The sequence below is a fragment of the Kickxella alabastrina genome, assembly GCF_025024165.1.
Source record: "Kickxella alabastrina strain RSA 675 chromosome Unknown BX661scaffold_16, whole genome shotgun sequence".
Lineage (NCBI taxonomy): Eukaryota > Fungi > Kickxellomycota > Kickxellomycetes > Kickxellales > Kickxellaceae > Kickxella > Kickxella alabastrina.
In genome coordinates this window covers 489,272-510,910 of record NW_026251487.1, presented here as the reverse complement: position 1 = coordinate 510,910, position 21,639 = coordinate 489,272, and the positions used below count along the sequence as shown (strand labels likewise).

The 21,639-nt window shown below is 52.3% G+C and overlaps 9 protein-coding genes across 9 annotated transcripts; 6 read left to right on the top strand and 3 right to left on the bottom strand.

Moving 5' to 3' along the window:
• Positions 1–50: 50 nt before the first annotated feature.
• BX661DRAFT_206375 (uncharacterized protein) lies at positions 51–2,653 on the top strand (the record flags this gene model as incomplete). The annotated part of the gene is made up of 5 exons (XM_051538623.1): positions 51–440; positions 795–982; positions 1,559–1,709; positions 2,005–2,065; positions 2,388–2,653. 5 exons carry the CDS (start codon positions 51–53, stop codon positions 2,462–2,464), a joined length of 867 nt encoding a protein of 288 aa, XP_051390670.1. The 3' UTR covers positions 2,465–2,653.
• Positions 2,654–2,885: 232 nt separating this feature from the next.
• On the top strand, positions 2,886–4,202 carry BX661DRAFT_184864 (RIO1 family-domain-containing protein). Its single transcript, XM_051536614.1, has 2 exons — positions 2,886–3,502; positions 3,523–4,202. The coding sequence occupies exons 1-2, from the start codon at positions 2,984–2,986 to the stop codon at positions 4,159–4,161; spliced, it is 1,158 nt and encodes a 385-aa protein (XP_051390669.1). The 5' UTR covers positions 2,886–2,983; the 3' UTR covers positions 4,162–4,202.
• A 37-nt stretch (positions 4,203–4,239) lies between these two features.
• On the bottom strand, positions 4,240–8,737 carry BX661DRAFT_199406 (uncharacterized protein; the record flags this gene model as incomplete). Its single annotated transcript, XM_051538322.1, has 9 exons — positions 4,240–4,286; positions 4,334–5,580; positions 5,610–6,008; positions 6,038–6,265; positions 6,295–6,344; positions 6,382–7,822; positions 7,858–7,996; positions 8,265–8,531; positions 8,566–8,737. 9 exons carry the CDS (start codon positions 8,735–8,737, stop codon positions 4,240–4,242), a joined length of 3,990 nt encoding a protein of 1,329 aa, XP_051390668.1.
• Positions 8,738–9,028: 291 nt separating this feature from the next.
• BX661DRAFT_40170 (uncharacterized protein) lies at positions 9,029–9,913 on the top strand. The gene has a single exon (XM_051539145.1). The coding sequence runs from the start codon at positions 9,320–9,322 to the stop codon at positions 9,803–9,805; it is 486 nt and encodes a 161-aa protein (XP_051390667.1). The 5' UTR covers positions 9,029–9,319; the 3' UTR covers positions 9,806–9,913.
• BX661DRAFT_184857 (H+-ATPase G subunit-domain-containing protein) lies at positions 9,660–11,081 on the bottom strand. The gene is made up of 4 exons (XM_051536613.1): positions 10,986–11,081; positions 10,746–10,827; positions 10,519–10,619; positions 9,660–10,254 (listed from the first exon to the last, which is right to left on the bottom strand). Exons 1-4 carry the CDS (start codon positions 10,986–10,988, stop codon positions 10,105–10,107), a joined length of 336 nt encoding a protein of 111 aa, XP_051390666.1. The 5' UTR covers positions 10,989–11,081; the 3' UTR covers positions 9,660–10,104.
• Positions 11,082–11,264: 183 nt separating this feature from the next.
• On the top strand, positions 11,265–12,850 carry BX661DRAFT_184853 (ribosomal protein L3-domain-containing protein). Its single transcript, XM_051536612.1, has 2 exons — positions 11,265–11,369; positions 11,599–12,850. The coding sequence occupies exons 1-2, from the start codon at positions 11,367–11,369 to the stop codon at positions 12,769–12,771; spliced, it is 1,176 nt and encodes a 391-aa protein (XP_051390665.1). The 5' UTR covers positions 11,265–11,366; the 3' UTR covers positions 12,772–12,850.
• Positions 12,851–16,729: 3,879 nt separating this feature from the next.
• Positions 16,730–18,025, top strand: BX661DRAFT_40124 (uncharacterized protein). Its single transcript, XM_051539144.1, has one exon. The coding sequence runs from the start codon at positions 16,935–16,937 to the stop codon at positions 17,745–17,747; it is 813 nt and encodes a 270-aa protein (XP_051390664.1). The 5' UTR covers positions 16,730–16,934; the 3' UTR covers positions 17,748–18,025.
• Positions 18,026–19,556: 1,531 nt separating this feature from the next.
• BX661DRAFT_184852 (aminomethyltransferase, mitochondrial-like protein) lies at positions 19,557–20,892 on the top strand. Its single transcript, XM_051536611.1, is given in 3 exon segments — positions 19,557–19,642; positions 19,662–19,820; positions 19,868–20,892. The coding sequence occupies 3 exon segments, from the start codon at positions 19,604–19,606 to the stop codon at positions 20,786–20,788; spliced, it is 1,119 nt and encodes a 372-aa protein (XP_051390663.1). The 5' UTR covers positions 19,557–19,603; the 3' UTR covers positions 20,789–20,892.
• Positions 20,893–21,594, bottom strand: BX661DRAFT_184851 (PEROXIN-4-like protein). Its single transcript, XM_051536610.1, has 2 exons — positions 21,118–21,594; positions 20,893–21,073 (listed from the first exon to the last, which is right to left on the bottom strand). Exons 1-2 carry the CDS (start codon positions 21,435–21,437, stop codon positions 20,965–20,967), a joined length of 429 nt encoding a protein of 142 aa, XP_051390662.1. The 5' UTR covers positions 21,438–21,594; the 3' UTR covers positions 20,893–20,964.
• Between the last annotated feature and the right edge of the window lie 45 nt (positions 21,595–21,639).

Here is a 21,639-nt window from a genome sequence, read left to right as displayed (position 1 = left end):
TTGTCCATCATCTGCGAAATCGTCGGCAGGCTGTGCGACCGCAGCTGTGCATGAGCGTGCGCCTGCACCTGGGCTTGAGCCTGCGCCTGTGCGTGTGCGTGCGCCTGAGCCTGAGCTTGGACCTGTGCCTGCACCTGCGCCTGGAGCTGAGCCTGGAGCTGCGCCTGCGCCTGCACGTGCATGTGTGCCTGCTGGAACTGGCTGAACTGATGTGCCGAGTTGCTTGCCGGCAGCTTACTCGGCGCAGTGGATTCGGCCACCGGCGAGCCGGCGCCTGGCTGGCTCGGCGGCCCGGTCGGAGAGCTGCTCGGCGGATTGCTCAGCCGGAGATCTGGGTCAAATCGCTCGCCATTGCGCATGCCACGCTGCAGGCTTTCAAGGAACTCGTTCAGCGCCGAGAACTCGTTGCTGGCGACGTCGTTGCCGAACAGCAGCAGCGAGTTACTGTCGAACCGCGTGCCGGCATATGGACGCCCGCCGCTTGCGTCTCCCAGGGCCCTTGTCGCTTCGCCCGAAGTCCCACTCAGGCTTGCCTGCAGCGTGACCTGCGGGAGCGAGCCGCCGTTAACTGCGCCAGCGCTGGTGCTGTTGCTTCTGGCTGAGAGCATCGGCAGTGCTGTGGGCGCGACTGATGGTATCGGAAGGCTGTGCGCCGTGGTGCTCGCGCCATTGCTCAAGTACGGCTGAGACATGCTGATGCTCGGGATGCTCAATGGCATGTTTGTGTGCGACGCTATTGTGCCGGACAAAGCGGGCAGCCTCAGCCCAGAATCTGAACTTGTCGTCTGCTGCAGGGCTGGCTCTCTGTTGATAATAGCACTACTGGAATCTCGGCGGCCGCCGCCGCCGTTGGTGCTGCCGTTGCCGTTGCCGTTGGCGTTTTCATTGTTGTCATCATTAATGCTGCTATTTTTGTTGTCGTTGTTATTGCTGCCACTGTCGCTGCTGGTGATGGCGGCAACAGCAGCGACGGGGCCCGCAGGTGCAATTGGCACTGCTTCAGTGTCTCTCTTTGGCAGCCGCGACTTTCCCTCTCTGGCAGTCTTTTTGGCGCCTTTGTATACTTCGCTGCTCTCTGCTGTGATATCCTTGTCCCGGCACATGTGCGGTATATTCCGCCTGATGCACCGCTGGCATGGCCGCTTGTCGTCGCACGACATATGAGAGCGCTGGCAGAACACGCATGCTATATCGGTTGTGTTGTAAAATGACAAGGCAGCCCACTGACGAGGACTTTTTAGTGGTGTGATTAGTTAAGTAATTTACAAACAAAAGGCCGAGCAAGTTTGATACGCAACGCATACAACAACTCGGGCAATACAATCGTCTCCCCCGGGGTTTATTAAAGTGAACTATAGAACCCTCGCTCCATTGTTGCAGGGGGGGTGTACTTTCATCGCCGCAGTAAGCAGATTGAAGAAAGGTCTGTGCGATTCATCAAGCCACACCTCAGCAGAACCAATTGTCGACCCAGAACAAAGGCTCATATCGCCCGGCTACTGCAATTGTACTCCCACGCGCGCACATACGCTACCTGCTGACTCGACACGCATTGTAGCATGTGGACAATGAGCGCAGGTGCGCAGGTGCGCAGTTCAGCTGCTCTGATGTACCCATCGCTGTCGCTGCCCGTCCTTACTATTGGCCTGGCCTGCACTGGCCGTGTCCGTATCCATGCGCGACAAAGCTGGCATTCGAGCTCGCGCGGCGTACAGGGGCAGAAATGAAAAACATACCTTTGTTTACTTTTTGCCGTTTGGCACGGCTGGCGTCTTCGCTATTTGTCTTCTTCTTGGTCTTTGGCTTGGATTTGGCCTTTGCGCCGGCCTCGGCCCGGCGTGCTGCTTCTGCAGTGGCGTTTCGCTCATCGGGAGAGAAAAGGGGATATGAGGAGAGGAGAGAAAAAATGAAAGGATGGATAGATAGTCGGTTATAACAGCGGCGGATAATAATTGTGAATGCCGATAATAATGATAATAATGATAGGTGCGGTTATCTATTTAGTGGTTCGACTCTGGTCGCAAAGTGAAAGAAAAATTACAAAGATGCAAGGAGCAAAGGGAAGGTAAAAAAATGAAAGTGCAAGATAAAGCAAGTGAGGGGAGGAAAGGAAAGCCAGTGAAGCCAAAAACCTGTGCGAAATGTTTGCTGGCCTGCACATTTTACAACCGCTTTTGGCCGAAAATTGGCACATGCCAGCAAAACTGACCTCCTGCCTGACCCTGCAGCCCGACTTGGATTTCTTCAGTGGCATCTGCGCCCCTGTGCCCAACTCTGCCTGTTCTGCCGATGCTGCTACACACCACTGCCACCAAGCAAAACCCAAAAGCCAGCAAAAGCTACCCCGGCCAACGCACATTATACATTGCACACTCTCTCGCACACAGACAATATACTCCACTACAATACCACCACCAACATTATCTTGCTGCTTGCTGCATCCCACGCGTTTGCTGAAGTCTAAGCCAAGAGTCGTCCGTCACATGTAAAATAAAATGGACAAGCCGCTCCCAGCCTGCACTGAGAACCATCGAATAAATGAAGGGGAACGCCCGCAACTCCTCCCCTCTTTACGCTCTGAAAAGGGATCTGGAACCACTCTGAACCTATATGTCGCTGCATGTGAGGTTTTGGGCCAGCTCGTCCATCTTTTACTGAGGGATTTACATCGCCGATTGCTAATTTTCACCTACAAATGCGTAAAAAGTAAATAGGAAATGCAAGGCAAACGACTCTGCGGCTCGAGCCGAAATTGCATTTAATCAAGCATCAAGCAGGCGAAAATTCTTTCACTGAGCGCTCGAAATTAGAAATTGAAAATTAAAAATTAACCCACCTACCAAAACCACACCACAGCACAAGTAGCAGCAAAAAAAACCATTAGTTCTATATTCACTCTCGCTCTTTGATTTTTTATATCATATTTGCACCCTGTGTTTATTTAAATAAGCTTATACAAAAAAGGAATTGCTGTGCTTGAACCATGAGACTCGACGCCAAGGCACTGCGCTACATGAGCAATGATGACTTCCGAGTCCTCACTGCGATAGAAATCGGCTCTCGCAACCACGACATTGTCCCCGCGCCCGTCATCGCCCAGCTATCGCACCTGCGCGGCGGCGGTGCCAACAAACATATTAGCGACCTGGTGAAGCGCAAGCTTATTGCCACAGAGACAAACTCAAAGTACATTGGGTACAAGCTGATTTACGCCGGGTATGACTACCTGGCCCTGCGCACATTCAGCAAGCGCGGCACAGTAACCTCGGTGGGAAACCAGATTGGCGTTGGCAAGGAGGCCGATATCTTTGTCGTTGCGGGCGAGGACCAGAAGGAGGTTGTGCTCAAGCTGCATAGGCTGGGTCGCCAGTCCTTCCGCAACGTCAAGCTGAAGCGCGACTACTTCCGCCAGGACCAGTCGCCCTCATGGATGTACATGTCGCGTCTGTCTGCCATGAAGGAGTATGCCTTCATGAAGGTCTTGCACGAGCACAACTTCCCTGTGCCGACCCCGGTGACCAGAACCGCCACTGCGTCGTGATGGAGTTTGTCGAGGCATTCCCGCTGCGCCAGATCAGCAGCGTTGGCGAGCCCGGAAGGCTTTACTCGACCCTGATGGACCTAATTGTCCGACTGGCCAAGTATGGCCTGATCCACGGCGACTTTAACGAATTTAACATTCTGCTCGGGGACGACGGCGTCCCAATCCTCATTGACTTCCCGCAGATGGTCTCCACCTCCCATTACAACGCCGAGTTCTACTTCAATCGCGACGTCAACTGCATTCGTACCTACTTCAAGCGCCGCTACAACTATGAGAGTGCCCTTTATCCCAAGTTCGGCCTCGACTCCAACAAGGAGTTTGATCTGGACGTGCAGGTTGCCGCGAGCGGTTTCACCAAGAAGGACCAAGTGCAGCTGGAGACCCTGATGACCGAGTTTGGTTTGGATGGCTGCGACGAAGAGCAGCCCTGCGACGAAGAGTTTGTGTACAGTGACGATGAGAACAACGACAGCGAGGAGGATTGTGCTGAGGCTAAGGGCGCAAACACGGACGATAACATTGACGACGAGGACTATGACGACGAGGACTACATCATCGAACAGGACCGGCTAGGCAACACGATCAGACGGAAACGCACGGAAGCCGATGCACAGTAACTGTTTTTTGCGCTGTTATTAAATATTAATATTTTTATTTCTCTGCAACATAGATGAAAAACCCAACTCATTATTTGATCACTCGTGCTTCACCTTGCCAGAGTCCATCACCACATCCTCGTTCGCTCGCGACTTGGTGCCATCAGCATTGGCTAGTTCCTCGTCCTCGAACACCTCGCCGTCTCGGGCTCCTCGCCATCCTCCATCTCGTCCGTAGTGGCATCCCCGTTGCTTGCCTTGGCGCTCAGCTGCTGCCTCTTTCCAGCGACCGGCGAAGAAGAGCTCTGGCGACCACGTTTCCGCGGCCCAGAGTGAATGTTGCCACTGGGCTTATCGCCGCCGTTGACTGCAGCGCTTCCGCCGATGGAGCTGCTGGCGACAGCATCTCCGAATGCTATCACGTTGTCACCAAGGTTGTTGGGCGACTTCGATTGGCCCTGCACCACAGATGAGACCACTGCGTCTCCAGAGTTCATGGCTGTCAGTGGCCGCTTGCTGGGCACGAGTGCAGAAATGGCGCTGCCGACAGTGAAGTTGTAAGCAGCAGATGCGGGCACCAAAGCTGGCTGGTCATTTCCCACAACAGTGCTGTTTATCGCTGAGGGCGATACCCCGCCCGGGTTTCCGTTTCCCTCGGCCGGCACGTGGTCGACGCTGGCTGCCAAGGGCTCCGAGGAGACTTTCTCATCAGATACCTTGAGGGCAGTGGTGGTGGTAGTAGTAGTGACAAGCTCGTTGCTCGACAATGGGTCGCTGGGGCTGCCCATGGAAACGTCCCTGCTAAAATTGCCAGCGGAAGCAACAGGCTCATCTTGGTGCAGGTCCTGGCTCACTGATGTCACCACTGCCTCAGCACCAAACTTTTCGGACATCAATCCCGGCTGCGGCGACAGCAGCGACATTTGGGGACGAGATGTAAGCGTGGTGGCGACATTGCTCAGGCTCATCAGTGAGTTGATTGCTGAGTCCTCCTTGTCCTCGTCAGCCACAGCCAATGCCGAAGCAAGGCTGAGGGTCTCGCCGGATGACACCAGAGTCATTGCGCTGCTGGAACTGCTGCCCTTGGCTGCTGCTTCATCAGCAGCAAGCACCATTGCTGGGGCGCTGTTGGTGGACCCTAGCGACGGGACACTGCTGCCAGAGCCGTTAAACCCGCCGCTGCCACCGCCGCCGCTAAGCTGCACCGGGGGCAGCCTGATCGGCGCTGCTGTTGGTCCCGAGAGTGCTGGAGTCGACGAGGACGATGTGACAAAGTCAGATGCCGGTATGGGCGTCGTTATCTGGGGTAGATTGATGGCAGCCGCTGTCATCGTGGATGCAAGGGTCGGTGCGCCTGTCGCACTTATCGCGGTGGGGGCGGCCATTTTGTACGAGGCATATTGGGCATCGGCCATGGCTACATCGCTGTCCCGATCACCGCTGAATGATACGCGTGTCTCTGCGCGCACAGAAGTGGACTGTTTCCCGGAGGAGGGGTAACACTGTTTCCGATCTTGGCTGAGCCATTCCTGCTGTAGGGCAGCCTCTGGGCAATGTTGTTGCTTGGGCTGCTATCGTCAGCCAAGTACTCGCCTTGCCGGTCATCCTTCATCTTGCGCCGGGCGGCATCTGATAGATACGACTGCTGGTGGGGAAGTGACGGCGGGGCCTGTACGTGGGAGTTTGTGGGCATCGGGGTCTGCGACTGCGGCTGGTGCTGCTGTTGTTGCCTAAACCCCGGGCTTTGCAGTCGAGTGGGGCTACGGCTCGAATTGTGCGCATCCACCGCAGCAGACGGCGGTCCAGAATACGCAGTATAGCCATTTACAGGTGGCGGACCCTGTTGAAATGCCCACCGGAGATAGAGGCTGGCGTCTGATCCACAGCCGGTGTGGACTGCTGCTGCTGATGCCGGTGAGGGGGCTGCTGAGGTTGTTGCGGGGGCTGCATTGGCGACTGATTGCGCGAGGCCATGTGGACTCCTCGTTTCGGTAAGGCCCAGTCGATGGTGGCTTTTGCTGCGGCTGCTGTGCGTACGGCGCGGATGACTGAGGATGGCCAGGTGTAGAGTATGGACGCGTAGCCGGCGGTGCCTGTTGGGCCATTGATGTCGGCGGATAGGGAGCTCCAGGGTACGGAGCAGACCCGGGATACGAGCTTCCGCCGCCAGGTGGGGCTTGGTTAGGGTAGTGAGACTCCTGGGCCTGAGTTGGCGTGTCAGCGCCCGAGGATGCTCGGGACGCGGCATAGACTCGTAGCGTCCATACCCAGCGTCCTCTGGGTACTCAGGGCGCCCAGCAGGGGCTGGGCCTTGGTGATGGTGCTGAGGCCCCTTTGGCTGATGCGCAAGCTGTTGCTGCGGTTGGTGGTGCGGGTGCTGAGGATGCTGTTGCGGGTGCTGAGGATGCTGTTGCGGGTGTTGAGGATGTTGCTGCTGTGGCGGCGGCGGCATGGGGGCTCCGTGACCAGGGTGCTGCATGCCAAGAGGAATAGGGGCGTGACTGCGCTGCTGCTGCTGCTGTTGGTGCTGCTGCTGTTGCGACATGTCACTGGGGTGCGAACATGCTCTGGAGGCGGCGGTGGCAAAGCACTTCCCATTGCACCCGACATCGGCGGTGCTCCTAAGCTGCCTGGGGCACCCCCGGTAACTGAAGACTCGCCTGCCGGACCACCGGGAGCGTTGGGCTGGCCAGTAGCTGTCGGGCCAATAGAGGGATCAACTGGCGACGGCGGCGGCGGCCCTGATTGCGAAAGGCTTGTCTGTCCCGTGCTTTGTACGCGGCGCAGCAGGTCAAGGCGCTGCTCAATGACTGCGTTTGACCGGTCCAGCTCTGCAGCCCGCGTATAGGCATCGATGGCGTCGTTGACCTGATTGTTACAGGCTTCGTAAAGCGCGCCAAGATCGAACCAAACCTCGCTGAGGTATGGGTTGATGCGGATGGCACGGCTGTATGCATCTAAGGCATCACGGTACTGGTTGATCTGGTAATACAGCACACCAATTGAGCACCAGTAGTTTGCGTTGTTACCATCACGGTAGACTGCCTGCTGATAGGCCTCGTACGCCTTGTTGTACTGACGCTGGACCATGTAGCAGCGGCCAAGCAGGTACCACGTGTGCGCCTCGGCCTTGTCCTTGTCGACCTCGATGGCCCGCATGAGCAGCTGCACGGCAGCATCAATGTTGCTCAGCTCTGTGTTCGGCTGGAAGTAGAGTGATCCGAGCTGCTGAAGCACCTTGCCATGCAAAGGGTTCTCGCGCAGAACGCGCTCGTAGGCGTCTCTGGCCAAGACAAACTCCGAGTTGAGTTCGTGCACGTTTCCGATCTGGAACCATATGTCTGTCTCGGTCAGAGGCTTTGGCGGATCGCTGAGTATGCGATTGAAGCATTCGAGGCTCTGCGCGTACTTACCCTGGCACTTGTGTATGATGCCCAAGCGGAAGTATATTTCGGTGGCCTTGTCAAATCCGGGATCCATGTTCATGACCGCGTTGAATGCCTCCTCTGCGTGGTCGTAAGAGCCGTAGCGATCATACAGAATGCCGATTCCGTACCAGAGCTTAGGCTCCTTTGGGTTGGGTAGGTGGATGATCGCCTGCTGGTACGCCTGGTACGCCTTGGGCAGCTCGTCCAGCATGAGGTAGCAATTACCAATGGCGCCCCAGATCTCGCCGTTGGTACTCTCGATGTTAACAATCCGCTGGAAAAACTCGACTGCTTTTTCAAACTCCTCGCGGCGCGGTAGATGTTGGCTATTTGGGTCAGCGCAGCTTGCGAATAAGGGTTATGGCGCAACACGTTGTCGTACGCCAGCAGGGCCCGATCATGCTCATTCATCGATTCTGAAAGCGATCCTACAATATGCGTGGGCAAAAAAAGGATAGGCAACCCATTTTTAGTTATTGGTGGAAGCGGTGCAACAGCAGCATAGTTGACAAAGGAGAAAATAATAAGGGCAACGCGTCACGGCTTGGCACCTGCTTGGCAGCCAAGAATCTAAAAACCAATATTTTGTTTGGTTTTTACAAGAGCAACAATGGCCCAAGTCATCATGTTTTTTGTAATAAAGCACCAGGTTCTGCACGCCAAATCTGTACATGACGGTTAGCATGATTAACGTACCTATATGCATCCAGACTAGCTCGGTCTGGCTGTTCAGTCGCTGCGTGGATGTAACCGGCTGCTGCGATGGAGGAGGTGGCGGCGCCTGCTGCTGAGGAGGCATAGCCGGCGGCGCCTGCTGTTGTTGCTGCTGCTGTGTTGTTGTTGTTGTTGCTGTGTTGCTGGTGTTGTTGCTGGGTGGTGCTGCCTGCTGTTGGGGTCCGGACTGTGGCTGCAGCTGCTGGGGAGGCGAGGAGGCCCCTGCTGTGCCGGCATGGGCTGCCTCGGCTGGCGCTGAGGCGGCCCTGGTGCATCATCGGACCCCTGGAGTGCATTTGCTGGTATGCGCCGTTGAGCTGGCCGTTTGGGTTGGTCGGCGGTATACCCATCTGCACTGAGGAATGCATTCCGGGTGGAACCATTCCAGTGCTCATTGCCTGGCGATTCTGGCCGGGGGTGTGTGCCCTCTGCGAAGCCTGGTGGTGACCCTGCATTGAGATGTGTAGTTTGATTTAAGAGGAAGCGTCTAGACTGATTTGAAAAATAAATAAAACAAAAAGGTGCAGAATAAAAAGGGGTGAATTCTGAATCAGCTGATTAGTCAAATTGGGATGTTAAAAGAGCTTTTAAAGAAAGAGATAAAAGAGTAAAGGATTGGACAAATTGGAGGATAAAAATACTTGCTTTTATTTTGTATTTTTGTGGGATAATATCCAATCGCCATTCAATTTGAAATGTACCTTGGGCCAAACAAATAATAAGTATTTAAAGTGAGAGGGGAAGAAAAGGAGAGTAACGGAAACAGGGGGCTGTGTGTGTCTCGTAGTCTCGTGTTTTTGTCGCGCAACTATTTTATTAGCGACAGATTGCACTGACGCGTCAAATATTCGCGCAAAATGCCTTTGTGAAAATGAAAAAAGAAGCAAGAAATAAGCAATCAAGCGGTGAGTCAAATAAAATAAAACAAAAGAGCAGGAACGTTGAAAGTGAGAAAATGAAAAATAAACTGAAAAGAGAGTGGGCAAAACTCGGAAGTGGGCCGCAAAAGCAAAAATGCGAGCGCAAGACGCGCTTTTATGCGCGGCGAGCTTGGCGCTGTCTTGTTTCCCAAGCCGCCGACTGCTCTCACCTGCTTTGCCCTTCTTTCCGCCGCATTCGATTGCAGAAAGGCGATTTGCATTGAGAAAATTTTTGGTTTTTCAAAAAATAAAAACGGGGAAGGGGGGACAAGGGCGGTTGTACACTGGGGTCAGCAACCCGCGAGCGGCAAACTGGGGCTGCCGCTATTTTTACTGCTGCAGATAAATTTTGCAGTTCAGTTCCTTTTGTTCGCCTCTGCGCTTGTCTTTATTTGCGGCTGGTGCCGTCACCCATCAGCAGCAGAAGCGGAGATGCAGATGCAGATGCAGATGCAGCCGTGCGTGCTGCAATTTGCTGGTCGGCACTTTGCTTCTGCTTGCATTTACTCTGTGGTGTTGTGCCCTTGTCTGCTTTTCTGCTTGCTGCCCCTGCCCCCCCCCAGCTCTCTGAAAAACCACAAGTACCAGCCAAAGTTGTGGTGATGAGTGTGAAAATGGATGTGAACACGCGTGTGTTTTGGACTGGCATTTGGCACTCGAAGCTGTGCTCCAAGCCTTTTGGGTTTACGTTAGGTGAAATTAAATCATTAAATCCGGTGTTCCATTTTGCTGGGCGGCTGGCAGGGCCAAGCGCGCGGATAATAACACGCATATGAAAATTACATTCAGCTTCGTTTGTTATTTTGGTTCAGAATACAATGATCTCGCTATTGTTCTTGTTGAGTTCCTTGATAAAAAATAGCCAATGGAGTACACGTCACGCACGCACGCACGCACGCCGTCTATGCGCTGGCGACATCGGCGGTGGCCACGGCCTCGATAATTTTGGCTACTGCAGCCTGCTTGTTCTTCTCAAACTGCTCTCTGATCGTGACCATCCGCTCGTCCGTCTCCTTCTGGATGCTCTCTGTCAGCTCAGTCTGGTTGACGCTCTACAACGTGGACAGGGCAAGGCCAATACACAAAGACAGACGGAGACAGAGACCGAGACAGACAGAGACAAGGGGGTATGCATGTGTGTATGCGCACTACGTTAGTAAAAGCTTCACTTTGCACACGTGGGGCGTGCTTGCGTCATTGTCGTTTTTGTACAGTGTGTTTTGCGGCAGAAGTCAGCCACTCGCCAGCAGTAGCAGCAAATTGGGCTGTTTTGGCCACAAAAAAGTAGAGGCAAAACAGCTCGACAGTAACTATACCTTTTTCTGGATTTCCTCGAGCTCGCGGGCCTTGCGCGCTTGAATCTTGGAGATGTCCTCGGCCGCATCTTTGCGGGCGTTGTTCAGGCGCTTTACGCGATCTACAATGCCAGAGAAAAAGTAAATGCAAATCGGCTTTAGCAGCTTTGTCCGCGCGTAAATATGGGAATATGCGACAGTGACCGGGACGCTCTCGCGCCGATGTGTCTACCAAACGCAATACTTACATTCGCGCGCCTGTGTGACTATCGCGGACGCCTCCTTCTCGGCTTCCAGCAGAGTGTGAATTCCTTGCGAGTTCGAAGCGGACTATAGAATGGATTTCAGCATATATTTTTAGTAGAGCACAGATAAAAGAATAAATGGAGGATGGATTGCATCCGAAACAAATTCGTGGTATTAGTGCCAGCTCGCGTTATAGGTCGCGCTGTCTTCGCTGGCGGGCGACTGCTAAAATTTAAATTTACCATCTCGGGTTACAAATGCAATTACAGTTGGTAAAAAGGTATGTTTAAAAAGTACTAATACAATTCGATTCGAATGAGACAAAATACGAATTAGACCTTTGGTAGCGAAAACAGACACCGCCGCGTGTGACATCGAGCACACAGCCCATCATTATGTGCTGCCAGCGATTTGATCTTTAATCCTTAATCCGGCTGATCAATAAGCTGATTCGTTGGGTACAGAAAAAAAAACAAAAAAACTGAAGTTTCAATTTTTTGGGTTCGTATCTTTGGCAAAGTCCACAATACGTGCGGTAGCTGCCCGCCTAATAAACAGGAGCGCTCCCTCTTTTCTCTCGACTTTGGCTCTAACAATAAAATTTATTTTTACTAGTCAACAACATGGTGCGTATCCATCGATTTTTATAAAACAAAATTATACTTGAATCCATCGCCGCATCCAACACGCAAATTGTGGCTATTGCTGCAAAATGTGTGCCGACGATGGATGCGACTATGGATGCATTCCGTACAAATGTGGCACAGTCTCGAATTTATGCCAAATTTTTATGAATTTGAATTCACACAAATTTGCTAATTTCTCTTTTTTGCCCCAATCCCTTTACATCTGTAGTCTCACTGTAAGTTCGAGCAACCTCGTCACGGTTCGTTGGCCTTCCTCCCCCGCAAGCGCGCCGCCAGCCACCGCGGACGCTGCAAGACCTTCCCCAAGGACAACGCCGCCGACCCTCCCCACCTCACTGCCTTCCTTGCCTACAAGGCCGGTATGACTCACGTTGTGCGCGATCTTGACCGCCCCGGATCCAAGGTCCACAAGAAGGAGATTGTTGAGGCCGCCACCGTTATCGAGGCTCCCCCGATGGTCATTGTCGGTGTTGTTGGCTACATCGATACCCCCCGCGGCATGCGCGCTCTTACCAGCGTCTGGGCTGAGCACCTCTCTGATGAGGTTAAGCGTCGCTTCTACAAGAACTGGTACCGTTCCAAGAAGAAGGCCTACACCAAGTATGCCTCCAAGTACTCCACTGACAACGGCAAGGAGATCACCCGCGATTTCGAGCGCATCAAGAAGTACAGCTCGTCCGTCCGCGTCATTGCCCACACTCAGATGAACAAGGTCAAGGTTGGCCAGAAGAAGGCTCACATTATGGAGATCCAGATCAACGGCGGCACCATTGCCGAGAAGGTTGACTGGGCCCGCGAGCACTTCGAGAAGACCGTCTCCGTCGGCGACGTCTTTGAGAAGGACGAGGTCATTGACGTTATTGGCGTCACCAAGGGTCATGGTGTTGAGGGTGTCACCGCCCGTTGGGGTACCAAGAAGCTTCCCCGCAAGACCCATCGTGGTCTGCGCAAGGTCGCCTGTATTGGTGCCTGGCATCCTTCCCGTGTCATGTACTCCGTGGCACGTGCCGGTCAGGATGGTTACCACCACCGTACCGAGGCTAACAAGAAGATCTACCGCATTGGTAAGGGCGACGACAAGTCGAACGCCTCGACCGAGTTCGATCTGACTGTCAAGCGTATTACCCCTCTCGGTGGCTTCCCCCACTACGGTGAGGTCAACGAGGACTTCATCATCATCAAGGGTAGCTGCGTCGGTGTCAAGAAGCGCATCCTCACCCTGCGCAAGTCCCTCCGCGTCCACACCAAGCGCTCCGCCCTCGAGAACGTCAGCCTGAAGTTCATCGATACCTCGTCCAAGTTCGGCCACGGTCGTTTCCAGACCAAGGAGGAGAAGAAGGCCTTCATGGGTACCCTCAAGAAGGACCTCGTCGAGGCCTAAGCTCTGTGAAACCGCTTTGGGTGTGTTTTGTAGTTTTGAAATTTACTTTGAAATATACCCTTGCCTTCATACTGCCAAACAATATTTTGATGCCAAATTATGTTGTAATGGCTCTATTAAAATATTTTATCAAGCACATTCAATGCTTGAACAAACGTGATTATCGATTATTATCCGATCTGGTGTTGATTCGTGCACCTCTATCCAACTTTTTTTTTTTTTCTCCAATGCATGGCCGAGATGTAGTGATGGCAATATGCGAGCGAATCCGACAGTGCCGCCATACATATCCGATCATATGTCGTGCCATTCTTTCTCTTCCCCCCTTTTTCATGTGTGACACTGTCGTTTACCATTGATAATTCATCGGTTGGCCTTGTCAATACTCACGCTGGCCCTTCGAATGCGCGGCAATGTATCGTGCTCTGCCATTTGTATTATCCCCTTATTTTGAGGCGCTAATTTGGTATTGTGTGTAATATTGGGAAGCAAAGGGAGCGTCTATCAAAGCCTCCCTGATTTTTCTGCGCAAGTGCAATAACTTATGCGTTTGCGTTCTCCCCAGAGCGTTATTATTTTGTTGAATAGTGGAGGCAAAAGTCACATGTGCAAACAATGGCATTTTCGTTCATTCTATTTAATAAATATTTCAATTTGCACGTTCATCTGCTGGGCCTGCGCCCATATGCAAATAATTTTTCAGATACGCGCACGTCACATACATCACATACATACGCGAGCTGGCCGGTTCTGGTGCCCAGCGAAGGATTGAAACGGGGAATGATTTGGCTGCCTACGATTTCGCCGTGTCCCCTTTTATTTTTGTTTTTGCTTTAGATCCAGGTTGGGCAGCATCCATTTGAGCGCTGATGGTGTAAATTGAATATTATTTTGGAACGAATTAAATGAAAAATTAGAAAACACCGAACGCGTACCAAAAAGCACCCCTTGTGGCGACCAAATATGGACCTATGAGCTTGGACGAGTTATTTAAAAAGTATCTCGCCCCAGCGATGCGAATGGCGGGTCCAGTGCTGCCTTGCAGCTGCTCCTTTCCCATCCACTCGCCCTGCCCCTAACAAAGTTAAACCACAAGAGGCGAGCGAGATTGAAGGCAGCTGCTAGTAATAACCCTTAGCCCCAAAGCCACAGTGGCAAGCGCCACCGGTCTGAAGTCTAGGAGGACATCCCCCCACTGCCGCACTATGGGGGCACGGCTGCTGCCCTCGTATCTCTGCTGCGCATCCATTTGAGTGCTGCACCCGCCAGTTCTTTTTATATGCTCTCCAACCGAATTTACACAAGCTTACGGCATATTTCCCTACTATGCATGGCCGGCAATACATATAATATTTGCTGTTCTGAACTTTGGAGCTTTATTGCTCGACCGCAAATCAGCGTTTTCTGTTTTAATTTTGAGTGCTTCTGCTGCTGAGTATTGCCTTTGACTTGATTTGTTACTTTTTTGCATGTGTGGGCGGGTGTGCTTCCTGTTCACTGTAGCCAGAAGTAAAGTTGGAATTGTAATTGTAATTGTAATTGTAATTAGCAGCAAATAAAATACTGAGGACAATAGCCGAGAAAATTGCAGTTCGCCACAGTCTTCTACATGCGGGCGCCAGCTCCAACTGCAACTGCAGCTCCAGCTCCAGTGATGACACCAGCGCAATGATTTGCAGTAAAATGCGCAGAAATATAAAGTTGACTTTCGCCATTTTAAATTACTCCAAACCGTGTGTGAGCTCCACACACCCTCCACAGCCTGCTCCTTGCACAAAGTCATTTCTTGATGCTGTATTTGCTATTTTTGGAGCGACAGCCGTCAAAGGCGTGTACATTAATTTTAAAGTATTATTTTCTCACTCTAAACTCTGTGCAATAAATTAGCGCCAGAAAGAGAAAGCAGTAACTTGGAAGCAGATTGTAGCAGCATTTGGATATAAGGTTTTCAGCAGTTACTTTGGCACTTCACGCATTGTGCGTGCTCGCTCGCAACCAGCAGAACATATATATGCTTTTCGCGGGCGCACAGAGGGCGTATGCGCGCCCTTTATCCCTGTATTATCTCCATCGTTGCGCGTGCATCTGCAAACGGCCTGGATTTCTTGCCAGCTTCAGAAACAAACTCAGAAGCTGACCTGCCATTATTTAGAACAAGCGGGTCGCCGCTGCCAACAAACTTGAAACAATGCACCCCTCCCCCAAATTGATGGCTGGCATCTTGTGGTTACGCCTTGCAATATCAGAGCCAAGGGTCGGCACAATTGTGGAAAGGCGCAGGGTGGACAAAAACATCAAGTTATATCCGGCAAGTTGTAAGGGGGTCGAACACCTGTTTGACGTGCTCCGCCACTCGACACTCGACACTCGATAAATGCATAATTATGACCTCTGCCGCGAAAAAATAAACGAATAATATATGAAATGCCCTGCGCCTTTTTGTCAGCCGGCCACTCTTGCATTTATACCGACCCCTGCCCACACAACACAGGGTGTAGTTTTTTCTTTTTGTTCCTCCTCGCTTCTTCCTTTTTACTTGCGCTATTTGCACTGTATTTTCTAGCTTTTATTTTGAAAGCTCGTTAAAGATACACATTTTATTTTCATTTTCGTTTATTATTTTGACTCTTTTACTACCATCAGCACCAAACTATCACAAATATCTATATTTCCCCTTTTCTTTGAAAGTTACTACTTATTCTACTTTTTTATTTTATATATATTTTTTTGCTTTTGGAAATAACAAACAAGGAGAATATAGACACGCACCACACACAGTTTTTGTTTAAACTCGCGCTTTTCATCACCATTCTTCCGAATAAACGCGCACGTTGATTTTTAGTTTTGCTCCTTTTATATGTGCTTTTTTCTCGCCCATTCATGACTTCTTGCAGCCTTATTATTTCTCTTTATTTTTGCCTTTTTCTATTAGCCCAACACAAGTGGCTATGCACATGTCCATCCATTAGCTTTTCTTTTCCCTCGACCAAACTTGACATCTTAGCTTGTTTTTTCTTTCCTTTTCCAACTATCATTACCTGCTTGTCTGCTCTCCTTTTTTGTTCTTATAATTTGCTTTCTTTTTATTCTCACTAGCCACTTTTACACCCTATTTTCATCTTGGAACACCTCTTTTTACATATACAAACACATATAAAAGCAAGCATACACGTACACGTACATCGGCATATACACTTGTTGTTTTCTCTACGAAGCACTCCACATCAACTTTTTATTATTTACATCTTGCTTTTTTATTGTTATTATAGCATCAGCCCGCCTATCCAGCCTAAAACTAGCATCATCAGAAACGCCATCAACAAGGACTGACGTGGTTATACCTGCGTTGCTTGTAGCACTGCTTTATAACATCTATTTTGCACCTTTATTGCGCCTTTCCAGACCCCTGGGTTGCCGTATTTTATATTTTCCGCCCGCTACAATTTTCATTTTTTTATTGCTTTGGTCTTTTACAACAACCGCACTAGCCAACGCGCATACACACCGACTGAAGACTTGTGCGTAAAGTTTTCCCCAGAATAGCTCTTCTTATTTTTATCGCACCGGCACTGAACTAGCGTATATTGATTCATTTTTTTATCAGAGGAACCCACAGGTTCTGTTTTATCTGCTTTATTATCTTTCATCTTGACACTCACACACACACACGCGCACACAAGTCCTTGCATACATATATCTTGAAATGTACGCCAGCAAAATCGACACAACTCGCAAGATTTTTGCGACATCATCGCCAGTGTTGTCACCAGAAACACCAGAGATGGACATGCTTCCCGCAGACCTCATGTTTGCAGACTACGGAATGCAGTCAACAACACTTGAGAATATGGACACCTGGTCTTCGATCCAATCGGGCCAAACAGCGCGCTCGACACTGTCACTCCAAAGCTGCGGCTCAGGGATAGATATCTACAATTTGGCCAAAGACTATGGCGGGCTGAGTATGGGTCAGAGCCACAAGTTGCTCGACGACCCTGCAGATAGAGATGATCTAAGCCGCAACAGCCATGGTGATGTGGATTGTACCGAGCTCGATGAGGCGATTCTTCGCGTGCGCTCGACCACAGTATCAAATATATTCGACATGTCAAATCCAATGTACCACTTTTCGGCAGTGACCAACGTCGACTCGTCGTGCGCGCATGGGCCATCAGCCCCACGTCCATATCGAGCTACAGCATGCTGTCGAGGAACGGATCGATGTCGATGCTGGTGACAAACACCAACGGCAACGGCAACGGCAACGTAATGGCAGCAGCAACCACGCAACTAGCAGCCCACTAAGCCTGCCTCTGATCACCAACCCAATCCACCAGACGACCAGCCTCGACAATTATTTTGGAATCCCAATGGACAGACAGAGACAGCGGGATCCGATAGGCGGCGCACTAGGAATGCCCGCGCGGCGCTTCTCCGAGTACACGCTTGAGACAGGACCCTCGCTCTCTTTTGCGCCGCATCCCTTAGGCCAAAAGTATGCAAGCGACACGGAAAATTGTAATGCTGGTAGCAACGATGCGCGTGTCAGCGGCATGCTGGGCAAAAGCAGTGACCGTCTTGCTCTCGCTCCCCCAGTCTCGGCTATAGCTCTAGCTATTGCTGGTGACGACGTTGATGATGCCGGTGGCGGTGACAGCAGCAGCATCAATTCGGCGTTCCAGCCGATAAAGGCCCAGAGCACTAAAGTTTTCGGTTCTTGGCGTGACTCGTTTGACCATCAGCTATCATCATGCACGAGGAGGACGGCTTGTCAGCCAACGGCCGGGCCCAGATACAGCCTGGACAACAGTGTACTGATGCACACTATGAGCTTCGCTAGCGGCGCGCCAAAATCTGCAACTCAGTCTCCAACTCGCATTATGCGGCAGCGCATGGCAGTGGGGCAAAGGAAGCAGCCTGTTTTCGGTCAATGGAGCTTTGTCGGCGTCCCCGGTAAACGGAATTCGCAAATCTAGCGCTGATCACCTGACCGGCGCTGCCACTGATGCGCCGTATTTTCCACTGCGCGTCCAGTCATTGAAGGACTTGCGCTGCCCGTCCATCGATCCTAGAAGCGGCCATGCATGTGGGCCAAATGGTGTCGACGAGAAAGCCGTCAACGCGGCTTTCGAGCGTAGCGCCAGCGTCCAGAACTCGGCGGCGTTCAGCCATTTCTCGAGTGTGTCGGAGATCCACAGGCGGCACTCGCTCAACAGCACGGGCCTGTTCATGCCGACGCCGGCAAACTCGCGAGGCGCAGCGCAACAAACCCAGGCCAATTTCGCGGTTCATCCGGCGCAGCAGGATGTCTGGCCCAGCTCCAGCCTCAACTATCTGGGCGGCAGCTGTGGCAGCCAGCCGGCATACGTTCCGTTTACGCACCCTGGCAGTGGAGGTGTACCATTGGTATTGGCCTGGGATCGGCGCCCCCTGTGACGCTCACACAGCAGCAGCAACCCTTCTATCAGTATAACGGGCCGCACCATGGCGGGTTTTACAACGGGTATCTGATCGGCGCAGTTCCGCAGCCAATGTTGTCGGCACCGCCTGCGCACATTCAAGCCCAGGCCCAGCACCCACCTGTTTTGTGCCCATGCCGCTACTTGCCCCGACGCAGCACCAGAACAGAACCAGAACCAGCAGCAGCAACAGGGCCCGACCATGCGCCCCAGCTACCCTGGTCCGCTCGTCTCGGCAAGCGGGGCTTATGCAGGCGCTCACACGCTGATGCCAAACCCGGCCACGAACATCACACCGAACATGCCGTTCGCCCACATGGGCATGGGCATAGCGTACCACATGCTGCCCAAGGGCACGCGCGTGTTTGTCGTGCAATTCAAGGGGGATCACCACGATCTCCACTTTGCCCCGGGCCAATGCCACTGACCCAAGGAAGCTGCCGCCGAAAGCTACAGGATTGGCACGTACGTCATGGTCGAGGCGGATCGTGGCGTTGACCTGGGGTACATTAGCAGCGAGCTACATACGCCGGAGGCCATTTTTGAAGTATACCGTGCCTTAGTCAAGTCTGGAGCCCACAGCGGCAATGGCGGAAAAGCAAGTCCGTGGCCAGCGAAAGCAAGCTGCCCGCGTCGTCGAGAAACAGGGTGCACGTCAAGCGCATATTTCGCGTGGCCAACCAGTCTGAAATTGCCGACATGAAGGGCAAGAAGGCTGCGGAGGAGCAAAAGGCGTTGGACGACTGCCATGAGCTTGTGAAAGACCTTGGTCTCGAGATGGTCGTCCACAGCGCCGAGTTCCAGTTCGATCGCCGCAAGCTGACCTTCACTTTTACAAGCCGTTGAAGCGGGTGCTGTTCCAGGACCTGATCCACGAGCTGTTCAAAATCCACAAGACGCGCCTGTGGATGTACCACAAAAAGCAGTGAGCGCCGCAGTTCAGTTCTATGGTGCAGCACCTTCTTTTCGCCCGCATCGGCATCATCATTTTATATCCTCCATTTTCATGTTAGTATTCCTCTGCCATTTTCAAAGTGCAATGTGATCAAGTTTAGTCAGTACCAACCCGACCTGCCCTGTGAGTTTGTCGATCTCTTCTTGCTGTGTGATTTACCCCCGTATAGATATCGTGTCAAGGCCAAATTTGAAGCAGCCGGGGTTTTCCAGATAACTTTTTACGTTTTTTAATCTACCAGCGCAAAGTACGTCTCCACCGTGCCAGCGTCATCAAAAAATTGTTGATCAGCAACGCGGCTGCTGTGCAGGTTATCTTTTTCACCCGACTCGGATGTAGCCACGCACTGCTTTCTCTTCCCTCTGTATTATAATTTCACTTGGTTTTTTCAACACACAAACTCCAAGCATCCAGGCAAATGGCATCCATCACTCGCACACTCCAAAGATCCAAGGACGTCGCGCTCGTCTTATGAGCACGTCGGCGCCACACAACGCACGGCACTGTACGACCTGCACAAGAAGAACGGTGCCAAGTTTGCCCCCTTTGCTGGCTGGGACATGCCACTGATGTACGCCGACCAGGGCGCGCTCGACTCGCATCTGCACACACGCAAGCACGCGTCAATCTTCGACGTGTCGCACATGCTGCAGACGCGCATCATCGGCAAGGACCGCAATAGGTTCCTGAGCACCTGGTCGTCGCCGACCTGCAGGAGCTGCCAGTCGGCGGGTCTACCCTGTCGCTGTTCACAAACGAGAAGGGCGGCATTGAGGACGACACCATCATCACCCAGCACAAGGACTCTCTGTATGTGGTCTCCAACGCTGGGTGCGCTGACAAAGATCTTGCCCATATGCTCAAGCACGCCAAACTCTTCCAGGACAAGGGCGGCGATGTTGAAGTCCGCAAGATTGAGGACCACTCGCTTATCGCTCTGCAGGGCCCTTCGTCGCAACGCGCCCTTGAGCAGGTATCTGGCGCCAACTTGAGCCAGATGCCGTTTATGACTGGTCAGTTCATCGATATCAAGGGTGTGCAGTGCCACATCGCGCGCTCCGGGTACACGGGCGAGGATGGATTCGAGCTGTCGATTCCCACGGGCGAGGTTGTCGCTGTCACCGAGGCACTGATGGCCAACCCTGAGGTCAAGCTGGCTGGACTTGCCGCGCGCGACTCGCTGCGCCTGGAGGCTGGTCTCTGCCTGTACGGCTCCGACATTGATTCCACAACCACCCCGATGGAGGCCAACCTGGTGTGGACTATCGGCAAGCGGCGTCGTGCTGAGGGTGGCTTCATTGGTGCAGACATCATTCTCGACCAGATTGCCAAGAAGGGCGGCGACCGCCGTCGCGTCGGCCTGATTGTCGAGGGCGCCCCAGCGCGCGCCCACTCTAAGGTGCTGAGCGTCGATGGCGAAGAGATTGGCGAGATCACATCAGGTGTGCCCTCGCCGTCTCTTGGAAAGAACATTGCCATGGCGTACGTGCGCAAGGGCTTCAACAAGAAGGATACTGAACTCAAGGTCAAGGTGCGCAACCGAATCCAGGATGTCAAGGTTGTCAAGATGCCGTTTGTCCCTGCCGGCTACTACAAGCTGTGAGGCGTGGGCAGCTGTTTGGCTGTTTGGCTGTTTGCTTGAGGCGCTGCCCATAGTGGCTACTTTTTTGTCATTGTGTTAATAATATAAATTACAGAATAAATATACGGTCAAAAGAGAAAAACAGACAGACAGACAGGCGGAGCAAATGTCTGTCCCCTTGGTGCCCAAAAATAGGGTCAGCATGCCGGATCTTGGGCAAACATGCGCGTGTACAGCCTAACGAGGTTGTTGTAACCCAAAATGTCGCCACAGCGCAAGAGATTGGCTGCATCGCAGTTCAGCGGGCTCGAGGGTTCAGGGTTGCAAGCAGCACGTGAATGGCCAGGCACATCGATGCCAGCGTCCAGGCCGGCGACCACTGGGCTTTCAGAATGTCGAGGCAGATCTCACCTGTCTCAAAGTGCACGTTCGGATGGCACACCGGGGTGACAAAGGTTAGCATCGGCGGCTTTATCGGATACTGCTCCGGGATGTCAATGTGGATCACAAAGGTGCCAGTGCTGTACGGCGTGTCGCAGGGTCCACGCATCACAGCGCGCCAGTACAGTAATGTTTCGTCACTGACAGGCTCCAGGGAGATGAGCTCCTCACCCAGGCCCTTCCGCACGTCCTGCAGCTCTCTAAGAAGCCTTTTGGTAACCGATGCCATTGAGTATTTTGCTGAAATAATATGTTACTGTCAGTTGAGGGAGGGCCAACTGAATACAAAAAAGTAAATGTGAACGTGGAAATGAAGAAATGAAATGAGAATTCACGCCAAGAAAACAACAAATAAAAAACGGAAATTAATAAGTCAAAGAAGGTGAAAAGGGCCAACACGACTGAGTTGGTGAGTTGACGCAGTTCCGTTT